This window comes from Anser cygnoides, chromosome 5 (genome assembly GCF_040182565.1).
Source record: "Anser cygnoides isolate HZ-2024a breed goose chromosome 5, Taihu_goose_T2T_genome, whole genome shotgun sequence".
NCBI lineage: Eukaryota > Metazoa > Chordata > Aves > Anseriformes > Anatidae > Anser > Anser cygnoides.
The window spans coordinates 58,252,223-58,266,098 of NC_089877.1; the positions used below are offsets into that span (position 1 = coordinate 58,252,223).

At 38.2% G+C, this 13,876-nt stretch overlaps 1 protein-coding gene across 7 annotated transcripts in view; it reads right to left on the reverse strand.

The window, feature by feature from the left end:
• Nucleotides 1-13,876, reverse strand: part of JAG2 (jagged canonical Notch ligand 2) — a 68,396-nt gene that overhangs the window by 18,236 nt on the left and 36,284 nt on the right. For 6 of the 7 annotated variants that reach the window (XM_066998451.1, XM_066998450.1, XM_066998456.1 and 3 more), the window contains 7 exons: nt 7,167-7,297; nt 6,664-6,783; nt 4,289-4,402; nt 3,620-3,733; nt 2,948-3,061; nt 2,401-2,447; nt 1,948-2,121 (listed from right to left, as the gene is read on the reverse strand). In XM_066998451.1, coding sequence (XP_066854552.1) covers nt 1,948-2,121; nt 2,401-2,447; nt 2,948-3,061; nt 3,620-3,733; nt 4,289-4,402; nt 6,664-6,783; nt 7,167-7,297 — 814 coding nt within the window. The remainder of the gene's footprint in view (nt 1-1,947; nt 2,122-2,400; nt 2,448-2,947; nt 3,062-3,619; nt 3,734-4,288; nt 4,403-6,663; nt 6,784-7,166; nt 7,298-13,876) is intronic. The other variant, XM_066998452.1, reaches the window with a different exon arrangement.

Genomic DNA, 13,876 nt, shown 5'->3' on the forward strand with positions numbered 1-13,876 from the left:
TGCACTTAACTTGCCTCTACAAGACTCTTAAAATGCACACAACCTTCTAAAAATGTATTCTCTAGAGCAATTCAATTCTCCTCCCACCTTAACTAACACAATTTGTTATTGAACCACGCAACTTTGAAGAAATCTCTGGAGATCATCTACTCCCACCTCCTGCTCAAAGAAACTCTCATTAGACTAAGTTGGCCAGGGCCTTACCCTTACAAATAATATCTATCATGCTGATTTGCATACAGAAATGCAAAGCGCATTCTGAACACTTCTGAGAATTTGCTTTTTGAATTTAACACTAAACCTAGCTTTCACAACATAACCTTTAACAGAAGCATCCTTTTAGGAAAAAAAATTCTGCTTCTACATCTTAGATTGCCACAGAAGACCACCACTGGCCACACCCTGAATTAGCTTTTCAGGCTGCATTGATGATTTTGAGCCTATATTGTTATAGCAGTTTCTTTCCCCCAAACTGTTATTCTTACAGACTGTATTCCTGCCCTCAAGTCAGTCTTTTCCTCTTCACATCTCATGAGAAAGGAAAACTTTCTCAATCTTACAGAAGTCTAAACCAAGTCCAATAGCGTATTTGATCACTTTTTTTAAAACAACTCTGCAGTTGAAAAGAAAAAAATCAAGCCTAAATAAAACAGAAGGAACCCTAGTCGTCTAAGCACTAATTCAGCACAGCATGTACAATTCCAACTCCCATGGAAATTTTCAGCCAGCTATTTAGCACTCTAATATAAAACATTTAAAGCAGACTATAGAAAACAAGAGATCTGAGAATCCTTCTCAGACCTAACTATCATACTATCTTAACTATCATTTGTTTCCTTCCATTAATATAAATTTCCCCTTCCCAATGCAAGTCAGTGGCTGGTACTTTAGCATCTGGAATCAATGGTAGATATTTCCTGCAACACACATAGCAAGCAGCCAATTCTTCCTCTATTATTTGAGCAGATCTACTAAAACTTTAATTACATATTATGGTATGAACCAGCAAGGAGTAGAGATACACTTGAGATACGACCCTTACGTAGAAAATTAGCTATTTAGGTACTACATTAGAGCTATTAGGTACTACACCAATTTTATTAAACTTGTCAGTATCTATAACCCTTTTTAATTTTCAATAAAAGGAAGACAATACAAATACTTTACAATAAACATTCTTCAGCATGTACCAGAAAACACTCCAATGTCCTCCATGAAAAATTCTGGAAGAAATCCAGCAAACTTCTAATACAATGCCTTGAGTAGATGCTGTCTTCCAACTGTAATGCTTAATTGGTTATTTAGGAAAGCCAGAATATACACACTTGGGCAATATAATTTTACATTGAGAAAAAAAACTAGCATCCTCCCTAGGAAGAAGAAGATCTTCATTATCATTAAGTATTTTAATTAGGAGTTATCAACAGCACTTTAGTATTTAAGATCTGAATACTTAATCAGTAATAGCACTACACCTTTCCACAACGATGTAGACCTGGAAGTTCTGAGAGCCAATACTTATGTATCTACCTGCCTGTGCCTATTCCTGCCAACAGTAATAGGATCACTTGAAAGGTGTATCAGTTATATGCTTCAGAGTTCGTAAGACAAAGGCCTAAAACATTTAGTGTAACAAGAGGACAGCTCCTGAAGATTTGAAAATTTCAAAAAGTCTTTCAAGGTTAAGGAATACTTACAGCTTTAAAACATTTAGGAGATTCAACACCTATATGCATCAATTTAAAGTTTATCAAGCTGCACCTTCAAGTTTCGTAGGTACTGTGATAGCAATGAACAACGGGCTTGCTTATTGAGAGTGTCAAGTATCACCTACATCACTCAGTAATGCCTTAGGCCTTGCATTACTCTAATTTAAACCTGGAATTACATTTCTTTCAAGAATTCAATCCATGAAGACTACTGCAGTAGTGTCACCACTGGCCTCACCTCACAGAAGACTCCTGAGAAGCCCTGTGCACACAGGCAAGTGAACCCATTCACTAGGTCTTTGCAGCGGCCTCCATTTTGGCACGGACTGCTTTCACACTCATTTGTTTCTATCTCACAGTTTTTTCCTGTGAAACCACGAGGGCATAAGCAATGGTAACCATTCACTTCATCCTACAAGGAGGAGAAAAGAACAAAAGTGGGTAGACTTGTTTATCGATAAAACTTGCACAGAAGAATTCAAGTTGTTTCTATATTCTGAATTTGTGAACAGCAGTAGCACCACAAAATCATTTTGTTAAAATTTTGTCAGCAGAGTCTGCAAGTGAAACACTAAGCTTCTGACATATCTTACCTTTCAGCCTTGTTTAGCCCATCTATAGGTGAAACTACAGAATTCATAACTAGTCAGAACAAAATTTATTTTCAACATGGTATGTAATCAAGAGTTACCTTACAAGTCCCTCCATGTTGACATTGTCCATGACAGTCATTAATATCTAAGGATAAAATAAGCAAGGTATTAGAATTTATAAGACTAAGCCCTAAAATACAAGTCTAGAATAAAAAAGCAGAACAAATGATTTTCAAAAAAGATGTTTCAATGTAAAGCAAGGACGCTTGACATCTTAAGACAGTCTTATTTTAAAGAATTTAGAACTCTGTAATAGAAGTTAAATCAACTGGTATTAGCTAATTTCATATCTAAAGTTTCAGCTAAAAAGTATTCAAAAGTGAACATGATATTCAGAATCAGGGGTGAGTAGTCTTGCTCTAGGAAGACAATTAGAGTTACATAAATTCAGTTTCATTTAAAAAACACCTATTACATTTCTAAATCTAATGGTACTTTCAATTTACTTCATTAGAAGTTAAGAAAATCCTGACAACAACTATTTTCCTCTTGTATAAGTATCTATACTACCATTGATTATTAGGCCTCTTTTAAGAAGAGAATAAAACATCCTACATACAACATAAATACTAAAGAAATACTAACTGATATGACAATTTACTCCTGTCCATCCTGGAATGCAGTCACAGTAATATCCACCAATGAGATTTTTGCAAGAGTAAGCATTAACACAGGGTTTTCCCTCACACTCATTAGCATCTGTGAAAGAAGATAAAAGAAAGAAGAGAATAAAGAACAAACCCAGAAACAGATTACCGCAGCACCAAGCAATTTCCATGCAATCCAAGCATCAGAAGCTCATCTTAAATACACTAGTAGGGCACTAAAGCTATTTACATACCCTAGGTTTTTTATGCACACTCATCTATAATAGCACATGCATGTTATCTTACTTTTCCCTTTGCCAAAACTCAAAAAGGTAATAAGTTAGTCAGGGCAAATCCCATCCTTGCCTCCATAAGCTGACAGTCACTTTCTGCCACCATTAAGTAGGAGCTACCATCACCAATGCTGTATTTTGAGACAGAGGAGTTATTGGGCACTCTAGAAGAGCTATTATAAACAAGCTTAATCTGGGATTTTTATAGTTACAGGTTCACTTGAATTTTTTTTTTTTTTTTTAAGATCTAAAGAGGATCTAAGATATCAATAACAGCACACATCTTCAGTGCCTACTTCAATAACAATCATATCAAATAGAGCTGCTCATTATTTAATACTCTTCAGTGGCCTTCACTACAGAAGGTAGTTACTTACCTAGCTGACATGTTGCTCCAATCCACTGTTGTGGACATATACACTCAAATGCATTAACACCGTCAATACAGGTCCCTCCTTGAGCACAAGGGTTAGATGCGCATTCATCAATATCTGTGAAGTCAGAGCATGCCTTCCATTACATGGTTTAAAATTTGGCTTAACTTGGGTTTAAGTTATTTTGCAAGGGGAATGGGGATGGTGTACAAAAGCTTGGGAATAGACTAACAGCTCTGACCTAATTCTTTACTTGGAAGATTCTCATCTTCTTAAAGTAAGATGAGAAAAGTCTATGTCCATGTTTATATATTGTAAAATGAATCCATTTTATTTTGCTTTAGTCTAGCTAAATAGTTAGAAATTGTCCTAGAACCTTTGGCAACAGAGCGTTTCTTCATATACATCTAAAAAAATTTAGAAGTAGGTAATATGATCTGGCAATACTTTTGATAACTTGCACTTCTAAACTGCATCAAATACATATTGATTTTCATACTGCAGGTCACACAGTACCTTTAATCTTTTCAGAGTCTCCCAATGCACAGCTGTTAAACGCCAGGGAAGGCAAAAGGCTACTGCCAAATTCCATACCCGCGGAGCACGATTACTAAGCAAGCTTTATCAGCCGTTCCAACCCAAGGGGTCAGCCACCAGTAAATGCATACCCACCAATAGCACATGTTGGTCCACTCCACCCCGACGGGCAGTGACACTTGAAGCCTGATGAAATTTCATGACAAATTCCACCATTAGCGCAGGGATTAGATACACAAGCATGCTCCGCTGGAAGAAAGAGGGAAAAAAAATATTGCTATATACTCTTCCAATATCAAATAGGGAACTTACATGTTTCAAAAGTAAAGTTTGGAGCCTTCGTCTCCCACATACAGAGAGACTAATAGATTCACAGAATGAGACTGTAACAGGATTTTACTGAAGGTGCGTCATATTTTAAGTCTTAGGAAGCCTGAGGGTAGACAGGTTACCCGTACCTCTGTATCTAGCAGCTGGAGAATTCCCCATTAATCTACTGCTTCCAGCCACATGCTTCTTTCTACCTCCAGAGTGCTTCAGCACCTTTTTTTTTTTTTAAGCTTCAGTGAGACAAAACAGATATGTTGCATGCAAGTCTGAACAGTAGTAACAGTTTAAGTATCAAAGGTCTGTTTAGCTTCATTCTAATATCCTTCCTTGGAAACAGCAAAGAGAGCTACTTGCTCTCTATAGGCCATGCTGCCTGCTGTTACTCCATGCAGGGCTGCCTAACACTTGCAGAAGCTGCAGCAAGTATCAATTGAGTTGTGAAAGGACAAGTATGCCATCACTTGATACTACTTCCTCTCAGAAGCCAAAGAAAAGCTTTTGGAAAGTGAAAAGCAATCCCTTTTTAGGTGAGACTTTCTAATTTTGATAGTAGTTCTGTTTTAAAGAGGCCCTTTTTTTTTTTTTTAGGTGTGTTATCTAACTCAAAATGAATTTATTTTGTCTTGGCTGTTACATACTAGTGCCTAAAACAGCTCATAATCCAATCTACTGCTAATAATTAGTCTAGAACTTGTGAAACTTATCCCCACTTTATCACCACCCCCTCATCCAGAGAGCCAAGTTTCTTCTCTACAGCTTTCAGGGCAAGCTAAGACAGTATTTCATCTATCTTAGCCAAAAATTTGCAATGTGTTCCACCAGCTGAATCAAAATTCAAGTCTTGATAGCATCATAAATATCACACAGCAGTTTATAGAAGTTCAAATAAGATCTATATCCTGAGAAATGTGAAAACCTGATGATGATAATAAAATTTAGTGAACTTAAAGCCCAAACAGGTTAAGTGGAAGAAAAATTGTGTTGTTTCCATCTACACTTGTAATTAACAATAAAATTCACATGAGAAGACTAATACCACATTTTAAAAATAAAAAATAAAGGATTTAACAATCCATTGCAGCAAAAAAAAAAAGTAACTGTAGAACATCCAACTGAATACTGCAAGTGGAAAAAAAGACTACCCAAAATTTTTCATTCTTTTCCAAACATGAAGTCTTTGAGTAAAATTAGAAAGATAAAGTTATGGTATTGCACACTTGTCCCTTTACCCAATCAAATACAGAGAAGTCAAAGAAAAGTCTTCAAATATCAGAACAGCCTACAGCACATAAAAATGTTGGGTTTTGCATGGAACACACACAGGTGTGCATGAAAGACAATGAGCTATCTCTGTAGCATCATGAGACAGGATGCAGTTTCGCACTGGCAAAATATCTGTTGGATTGTAGTCAAGAAGGCACACTTCATCAGAATTACAGTTTAAATGTGTTCTTCCATTTTGGCAGTGGGAGCAGGGAAGACACTTATCCATTCATTTAGGCTATGCTCAAGGTGACTCTATAGAAGGGCTCAAGCACATTTCCATAGTGGTTAACATCTGCATTGTTAATCAAAATGTTAGAATTCTTTTAACATGGGATTTATAATGAGGTTTCAGTTAATCAAAAATGACAGTCAACACATTCAGACAGCTAAAAATTTGGCCAAAAACCCCACCACGCCACACCATAGTTAAAACTGAAATGCGCATCACTACTACTTTCCTCAGTCTGCAACTTGCATAAGATGCAGGTTTGCAAGCAAGTCAAAAGACAGGAAAAACATAGCAGGAAGGCAAGTGACAGAGAAAAGTACACCTCTAACCCGTGTTCAGAAGACCACAGATCAATTTCATGTTTGGATTAAGTGAAGAAGCCAAGGGGAAGGAAACATTCTGAGTCTTTTCTAAATCCAGCGGAGACCATGGCAGAATTTGTCATTTCTAGTGGGCTTTTTTATTTTTGAATAGCCAGACTAAGACAAGATAGAGTTGGCATACAAGTTGCATGCCCTCATATTTCACATTTCCCCCCTTGGAAATAAAGCTAATTTTTGGAAAGACAACAGTCCCTCCACTCCACAAAAAGCACAACAATGAACATATAAGAGTACCATCAGGCTAACTAGAGTATAGCTCTGAATAAAAACTGTTTCAGAACACGTGCAATATCCGGAATTACCAATTTCGCAGTTCTTTCCAGAGTAACCATCTGGGCAAGCACAGCGATATTCATCTGGTTCAGTATTCATACAGGTTCCACCGTTCAGGCAGGGATGGTGATTTCCACAATAATTCAGATCTGGACAGAGAAAAGCATCAATTAATAGGGTGACATCGATCTCAATATTATCATTTTAGTCCCTAGTCAGGTGTACAGATGCCCTTCTAGCTTGAACATCATTCACCCATATCATCCCCATACTCTATTAGCTAGGCTATCAGTTCATCACTAACAGGGAAGGATGAGCAGAAGAGAACTGCATAAGTTAGAGAAGTCCAGATCATTCTAAGACTTTTGTCTTGAGCTTCCTATACTTACAACATTTAGGTAACATCTGTCATAAAAGAATTAGGGACAGAAACACTCAGGCTGTGTCACACCAGCAGGAAAGAAATGGTTAATGAGTTATCAGTTAATCATGCAACTTTACTTTTTTTTTTTTGTAAATTAATGTTAAGTACCTTTGTTACAGAGCAGGCCACCCCAGTTGGTTTCACAATTACACTGCCATGGTTCATTACAGCTCCCATGAGCACAGCCTGGGTAGCGGACACACTCATCACAGAACTGTCCTTGCCAACCATAATGACACCTAAGATGTAAGTTCACATGTTAAAAGTTAGCAACATGATGCTTAATTATCAGCATTACAGGTATTTAGAACACTACACTTACCACTTACACTTACTCCTCAAGAATAAAGTCAGCTGTTCAATGTGCAACAGATCTTTTAATTTCTGCCATTTAGTAGGTACGTACTAGTCCTGTTGAAAACCTTTACTGGAACTCACGTTGCTCAACCACATTACACACCATGGCAACAAACCACACCAAGCACTACGCGTGCTGAGAACCATACGTAAATCTGTGTCCTTTCACAAGGAATCCCATGTTCTGAGTCATCTCACACTGAGACAGAACTGGTGATCAGCGTATAAAGAAGGATACAACTACTTTTCAAAAGAAGACTGTAGGCTTACTGAACCACATTAGATTATGTTGTCTGTAACAGTGCCCAGAATTATGCTAACAAAGCAACTGTTTATACTACAGGGAAAGTATTAAAGGCCTAGGTCTTTAGAAAACAGAAAAAAAAAATCAGGCTTTTTTTTTTTCCAAGTATGTTTCACACACATTCTAACCAAACAGAAATATTAAGATTACTCTGTTGGGCTAAAAAAGTATTTCTGCCTGTTCTTATAAAAGTGTTTCTTATAAACAGTTTGAAAGCCATATTAGCAACAAAAAGATGCATAAAAACACGTTGAATGGGAGCTGGGCACAGGCATGCCAGTGGAGATATGCCTCGCAGGGAAAAAGCATTAGAAACCTTTTTTCTTAAGAATACCTCACCTTTGTAACACCACCATGCTTCAAGAACCCTTCAAGAACCATAAAAAAATAGACAAGCTCTTAAGTCTTTTGGGTATAGGAAAAGAGAAGAGGAAAAACTAAGTCTTGGTTCCCTGTGAATCGTTCCACCATTTCAGTAAGCAGTATCAATCCCCAGAGGAATAGACCGGACTATGCTGGCAGCATATTAAATTTCTACTATTTACATAGGCAGAAGGAATCCCACTGCAGATCTTTGCAAGACAATTATTTTATTGCATAAAGCTCTAGAACTACTTTGAATTCTCAGTCCTGCCATCTCCTCCTCATTCACAACCCCAGAGTTGCAGGATCCATACGGGACAGCCTCAATCGTCCATGCAGCCCAGAGGCAGCCGACTGCCTCTTTACATTAAGCTTTCAGGAGAACATGCCTGGGAAACACACATACTTTAGAAGCAGTTTTCTTCTGCTGTATTAGCAGTAAGAGGAAACAAATACTGCTCCTGCTAAATTTGATCTCTTCCTTCCTTCTCAGGGACAGAAACGTCTTTTCAGGGGCTGGTAATAAACAATTAAAAAAAGCTCTAACTCACTTTACTGGCCCCAGCCCAAATCTGCATCCATGCCAAACCTGGCACTACTGCCAGTGATTCACCATGACTATCCCAGCCTGAGCCAACTCCCCACCCACATGTAACAAGCATTTTCAAGGGCTGAAAGACTGCATCACAAAGCAGATAATCATAACAACTCCATTTGTTTTCTATATCCAATAGATAACATTTCTTTGTTTAACACTGCACTGAAGATTAGGAGTGCAAAGAAAAATACAGCCACCTTCTTCAAACTTGAGAGCATTTTAAACACCTCCTTGAATTTGCAGGTATGTTTGACTCGACATTAGAATCAGCAGTAAAGGATTGCTGCTTTTTCACGATATTCAGCACGAAGAATATGAAGGTTACTGTTAAAGTTACCACCAAGCCCAAGGGAAATCATTTCTACAAGCTAAAGGCAGTCCAATCAAAGGAACACAATGTTTACAAGTCAAAAGGTTACTATGTGGTAAGCTGATCAGCCTTCAGTTTACAAGGAAGAATAAATTAGGATTTCCTCTTGAACAGGAAGTCTGGTCGCATCCTACATTAGCAGGTGCTAGAACAGCTTTAATTTCACTTCCTTCTAATACATTTAATAACATTTAATATATCTCAGCTCACTCAAAGCAAGATGGGATCAATAAAACGAAACCAATACAAAAGTAGGCACATTGCAATATGAGGTAAAGATCAAAGTCAAAACATGGCAGAAAAAATAGAAGCAAAAAAAGGCACAGATATAGAAGTAACAATACCTATTAAAAAACAGAATTCCTTTTCAAGTAATGACCACTTGTATAAAAAAAACAAAGGAAACTGCTAGCACAGCTAATGGCAGGGTGAAGTTACTTCTTCCCCATCCATCCGCCTGTCCCTCTCCCATCCCCTAACCCATATTGAGAACAACTTGTTGGAAGCTTCTGCAATCCTAACTTTTACACATCTGAATAGATAATAAAGCCAAATTTAGAGAACTTAAAGATTCCCATTGTACAATGGACAAAGAAAATCCTTACTGGAATCAAGATTCTACTTCCTTCGTCCTTCCCCTCTGCTGACTTCATCTGCTCCAACTCCTCTCCACAACCAAACGCAAAACAAAATCAGAAATTGCTTACTTAATCTTAGCCTTTGCTGGCTATTAGCAGTACAAAGCAGCTACCATAAATAGACTGTTACAGTTCAGTAACTTCCTGATGGAAGGCTGAAGCACAGGCATCTGCTCCCAGACCAAAGCCTCCCTTCAGGTCAGGATTAACACATAGTGAAATAGGAATAAGAGAAGAGTTGCTAGTCATCTTGAAGCTGAGAACTTGCAGAAAAGATCCTGACAGTTCTACAAATGTACTTCACAGCTTCCATTTTCCTTAGGTGAACGTCTGGTGGCAACAGAAAACAAGAATTTAAGTACAAGGCTGGGGACAGGGGAGGTGACAGGAGCTAACATTAGCAAGGCTTTGAGATAACAATTCAGTCTTCAGATTAGAGAAGCTGCAACCACACAGGAAAAAGCGGTTTTTGTTGACAATTAGATAAAGCCACAGTAATTCAACTCATAGTATATATGCTTAGTTAAAAATAAGCAAGTGGGGCTTCAAACAGCTGAATTCCAGGATAAAGAAGGATCTTCTACAGTGCTTTTAAAGCAGTAAATTTCATTATCAAGAAATCCCACAGAAGCACGTGTCACTATGCACAGTTCAATGATGCATAAGTACTTATAGGCTAAGAAAAAGAAAAATATATTTTTTCCCTTTTTTCTGGGGCTATTAAAAAGCTAAACTGGTAAAATAGGAATCCCATAAAATAGGAATTGTCCTTACAGAACTATGCTTTTTATTTGTTCTTCTGAAACAGTTATAATTAAGAAAAGAACTGATACTGGTCCTTCTTTTCCTCTGAGCACATTTGTGTTAATTACATAGTAAGAGCTAGATTAAAATTGAGCATCTCTGAATCAGATGCCACAAGGTGTTCAGAAGATTCCATACTGCTGTATGCAAACCAGCATTAACAGTATTTATGAGCAATCTGGTTTACTGGTCTAATCAGACCTACTTTTGGCAGAAGGTGGGACTAGGGGACTCCAGAGTTTTTCTGCTCTCCACAATTTCATGATAATCCTCCCATGGCAGTTACAGCAGCAATATGGAAAGGTGAAGTGATGTACCCAGCCCCTGATAGTCCAAAAAACAGTCCCTCAGCACCTTGTATGATTCACTCTTTATCCAAAAAGAAGTCTGTTAAGTACCAAGAAGCCACAGTGCTCTCAACAGCCAACTTTACTCGTTCAGCTGTTTTATACCACCTTCATGCATGGTCTGTTCTCCTGGTTCGATCACTTCTATTATTTATTTGAGAGTCCTGGACTTTCTGCATGATGTTCACTTGAAAACATGCGTATCACAGGCTTCCTCCAATCACTAATCTACTCCAGCTAGCCTTATGAAAAAGCTTGTGATACATAAGAGGATATCTAAATTCTGTTCTACACCTGGCTACAGAGCTTTGCTAGCAACTAATATGTAAGTAGACCTACACCATCAACAGCACGAAAAGAAATCAAAACTACTTCTGAAGTCTAGGTCAAAGTACATAGCCCAAAAATAATAAATCCTCAGGAGGATATCCACAAAGTGGTACAAGCCTTTAATTACCACCTTACTGGTATCTTGCATATCCTATAAACATAGGAGGAAAAATCATTGTGACGTGATTTACACGTGTGTTTTTTTTTTAAACAGGCTTTTTGCAGGGAGCTTCTCCCACACATTTTAGAATCTGTGGCCAAAAACTGAACACAGGAAAATGAAGCAAAACAGTGACATTAAGAACAGAAGCAAAACGCATCATTTGGGGTGGGGGAAAAATAACCCTCTTAAATGGAAAACCACTGAATCTTCTGATGACGTGAACAGGATGATGTTGCATAGGCCAGAACAATAGCTTTATATTAGTTATTTACTTAAAATAACTATAAGAAAGTCTGTTTAATGCTTCAATAGATAGTTGCATAGCATGGAGCAAGGCGGTCTGTTAGATGATCCTATAATTCTGAGCATCCAGATTCAGTATTATAGCCAGTATGGTACTCACTAGGTTTTGGTAAAGCCACAGAAATGCATTCTCCCCTTTCCTGCCTTTGAAATAGACATGATAGTCAGTTCTGTGAACAGGAAAAGATGCTCATTAGTATACTCAAATCCTTCAGTTACCTGAAAGCTCAACTACTTTTACTCTCATTCCCAGAGCTCTTATTGGACCAAAAAATGCAAGCCTTTCTCTACAAATTTGTTTCTCCTATAATAAAGCCATTGAAAGCTAACATTCTTGCTCCAATACCTTACTTAGTTTTGTGAAGATGATGGAGGGGATGGTTCAACATTGTTTACCCAGAACACATGGGGAAGGCTGCTCAGTCAACTTGCAGTAAGTGGATCTAAGGGTGTGTCTACATTTGTGCTAGTTCCTATCACGAACATGCTTTTTCAGTGAACCACCCGATCATTCCTGTTGATGGTGTGTTGGTTCACATCACAGAGCTGTTTCGGAACAAAGGAACTGGATTCCTTTCAGGTTAAGCTAAGGTAACATAAGACAGTATGCCAGGAGCAAACCTCATGTCTTCCAGCTGCAAACACGTATTCAGTCCACTGGAACAGACTAGAGCTAGTCTGAAAGCAAAACTGAAGTGGTTTTAGCATGAATATCAGGTTCTCAACAATAAAGCTTTTGATCTACTGTTCTAATTTGTCTGCACTACCTGCTACCAGATAGGTTAAGATTGTACATGTTCATATTCCCTGAGCTCACTTGCTTTCTACTGGGAAGTAGTACTCATTGGAATATATTCTGTGCCTTTCTATCCACTACCTATTTAATGCACAGTGCAGAATGTGCCTCAGGTCCTTGACCAATTAAGACAAAAATGAATCCCATACTTTGTTCCTAACTTAATATGCTTATTTTTGAAATATTTGCCAGCACCCCCAGGAAGCTTAGAGAGAGGCGTAGTACAATCATACTGGCTATGGTAACAGGCACTTACTTATATGATGAGAGCAGCAATAGTAATAATTTTACAAATCCTTTGAAACTGGAAACCAAGATAAAGTATCTTGTGTGAAAGAGGAGATGGGAGCAGATGTTCAGGTACCAAGCCGACTCCTGCAGGAATAACAGCTACCAGCTCTCTAAGGATCATAGTCAGTCCAACACTGCAGGAACTGAAAAGGTCAGATGGTGTAGCAGCTAGTACACAGATCAAACAAGACTTCTAGTTCACTGTTCAAATCAGCTTAGGAGATTTCTCACCAATGGATATTACATTGTGGAGCCACTGTGGAAGGAAGCCACGTGGTTTCAGATCTGCTCTTGACAAGTCCTGGTTAGCCAGCAACTCATCTGTGAGCATTTTCTAGGTGTTTAGAAGTGGTAGAATTTTGAATCTGAGCTAACTAGCGTAGAATTTCATGCTCTTACTTCCTCCCCACCTTTAGAAGCATTTTTTTTTTCCAGTCCTCTAAGATCTCTTGCTAACTCTCTACAGAGTCCTTCAATAATGACCTGCTTCAAAATCCCCCACCAGACCTCTGTAACCAAGTACAAATTTACTAGAATCCATTTTTTTCTGTAGTTTAAGCAGAGCTCCTCAATATCACTGCTAACAGCATTATCCATCCAACTGTTATGAAAACACAAACAAGAGATTAGTGATATCAGTTGGCCTCCTACTCAAAAGGAAGGGAAGACTGAAAGCCTCTAACAATTAACAAAGGATCTCCAGAACACTATTACTCCAACACCTCAGGTAGTAGTAGCAGCTCATTTCGCAACTCAGGATTTTGTCCCTGCATGTCTTGAAGGAAAACACCGAAAGATAGTTGAGCCTGTTCTGGCCCTTACAGCAACAGATTAAGTGCACACAAACACTTGGGATGAGGTCCACAGCACCTGCAGAAACCTCTGGACACAGTAACCCAACCTCACAAGCAGGGCTAAAGTTGAATACAAGGACTACAGAAGGCATGGCGTGGGTTAGGACAGCAAGCTTGAGAAATCTTACATTCGCCCTACCGAAACAAGTACCCGATTCCATATAAACTAATAAATCACCAGCATTGTAAAGCCAAAATTTTACCACAAGTAGTTCAAAAGCAATTCTACACTACAGTAAGACAGCCTAAAGTACAGAAGTTAAACAATTAATTTGCATCAGAAGTTTTAAAAGTTGTCTG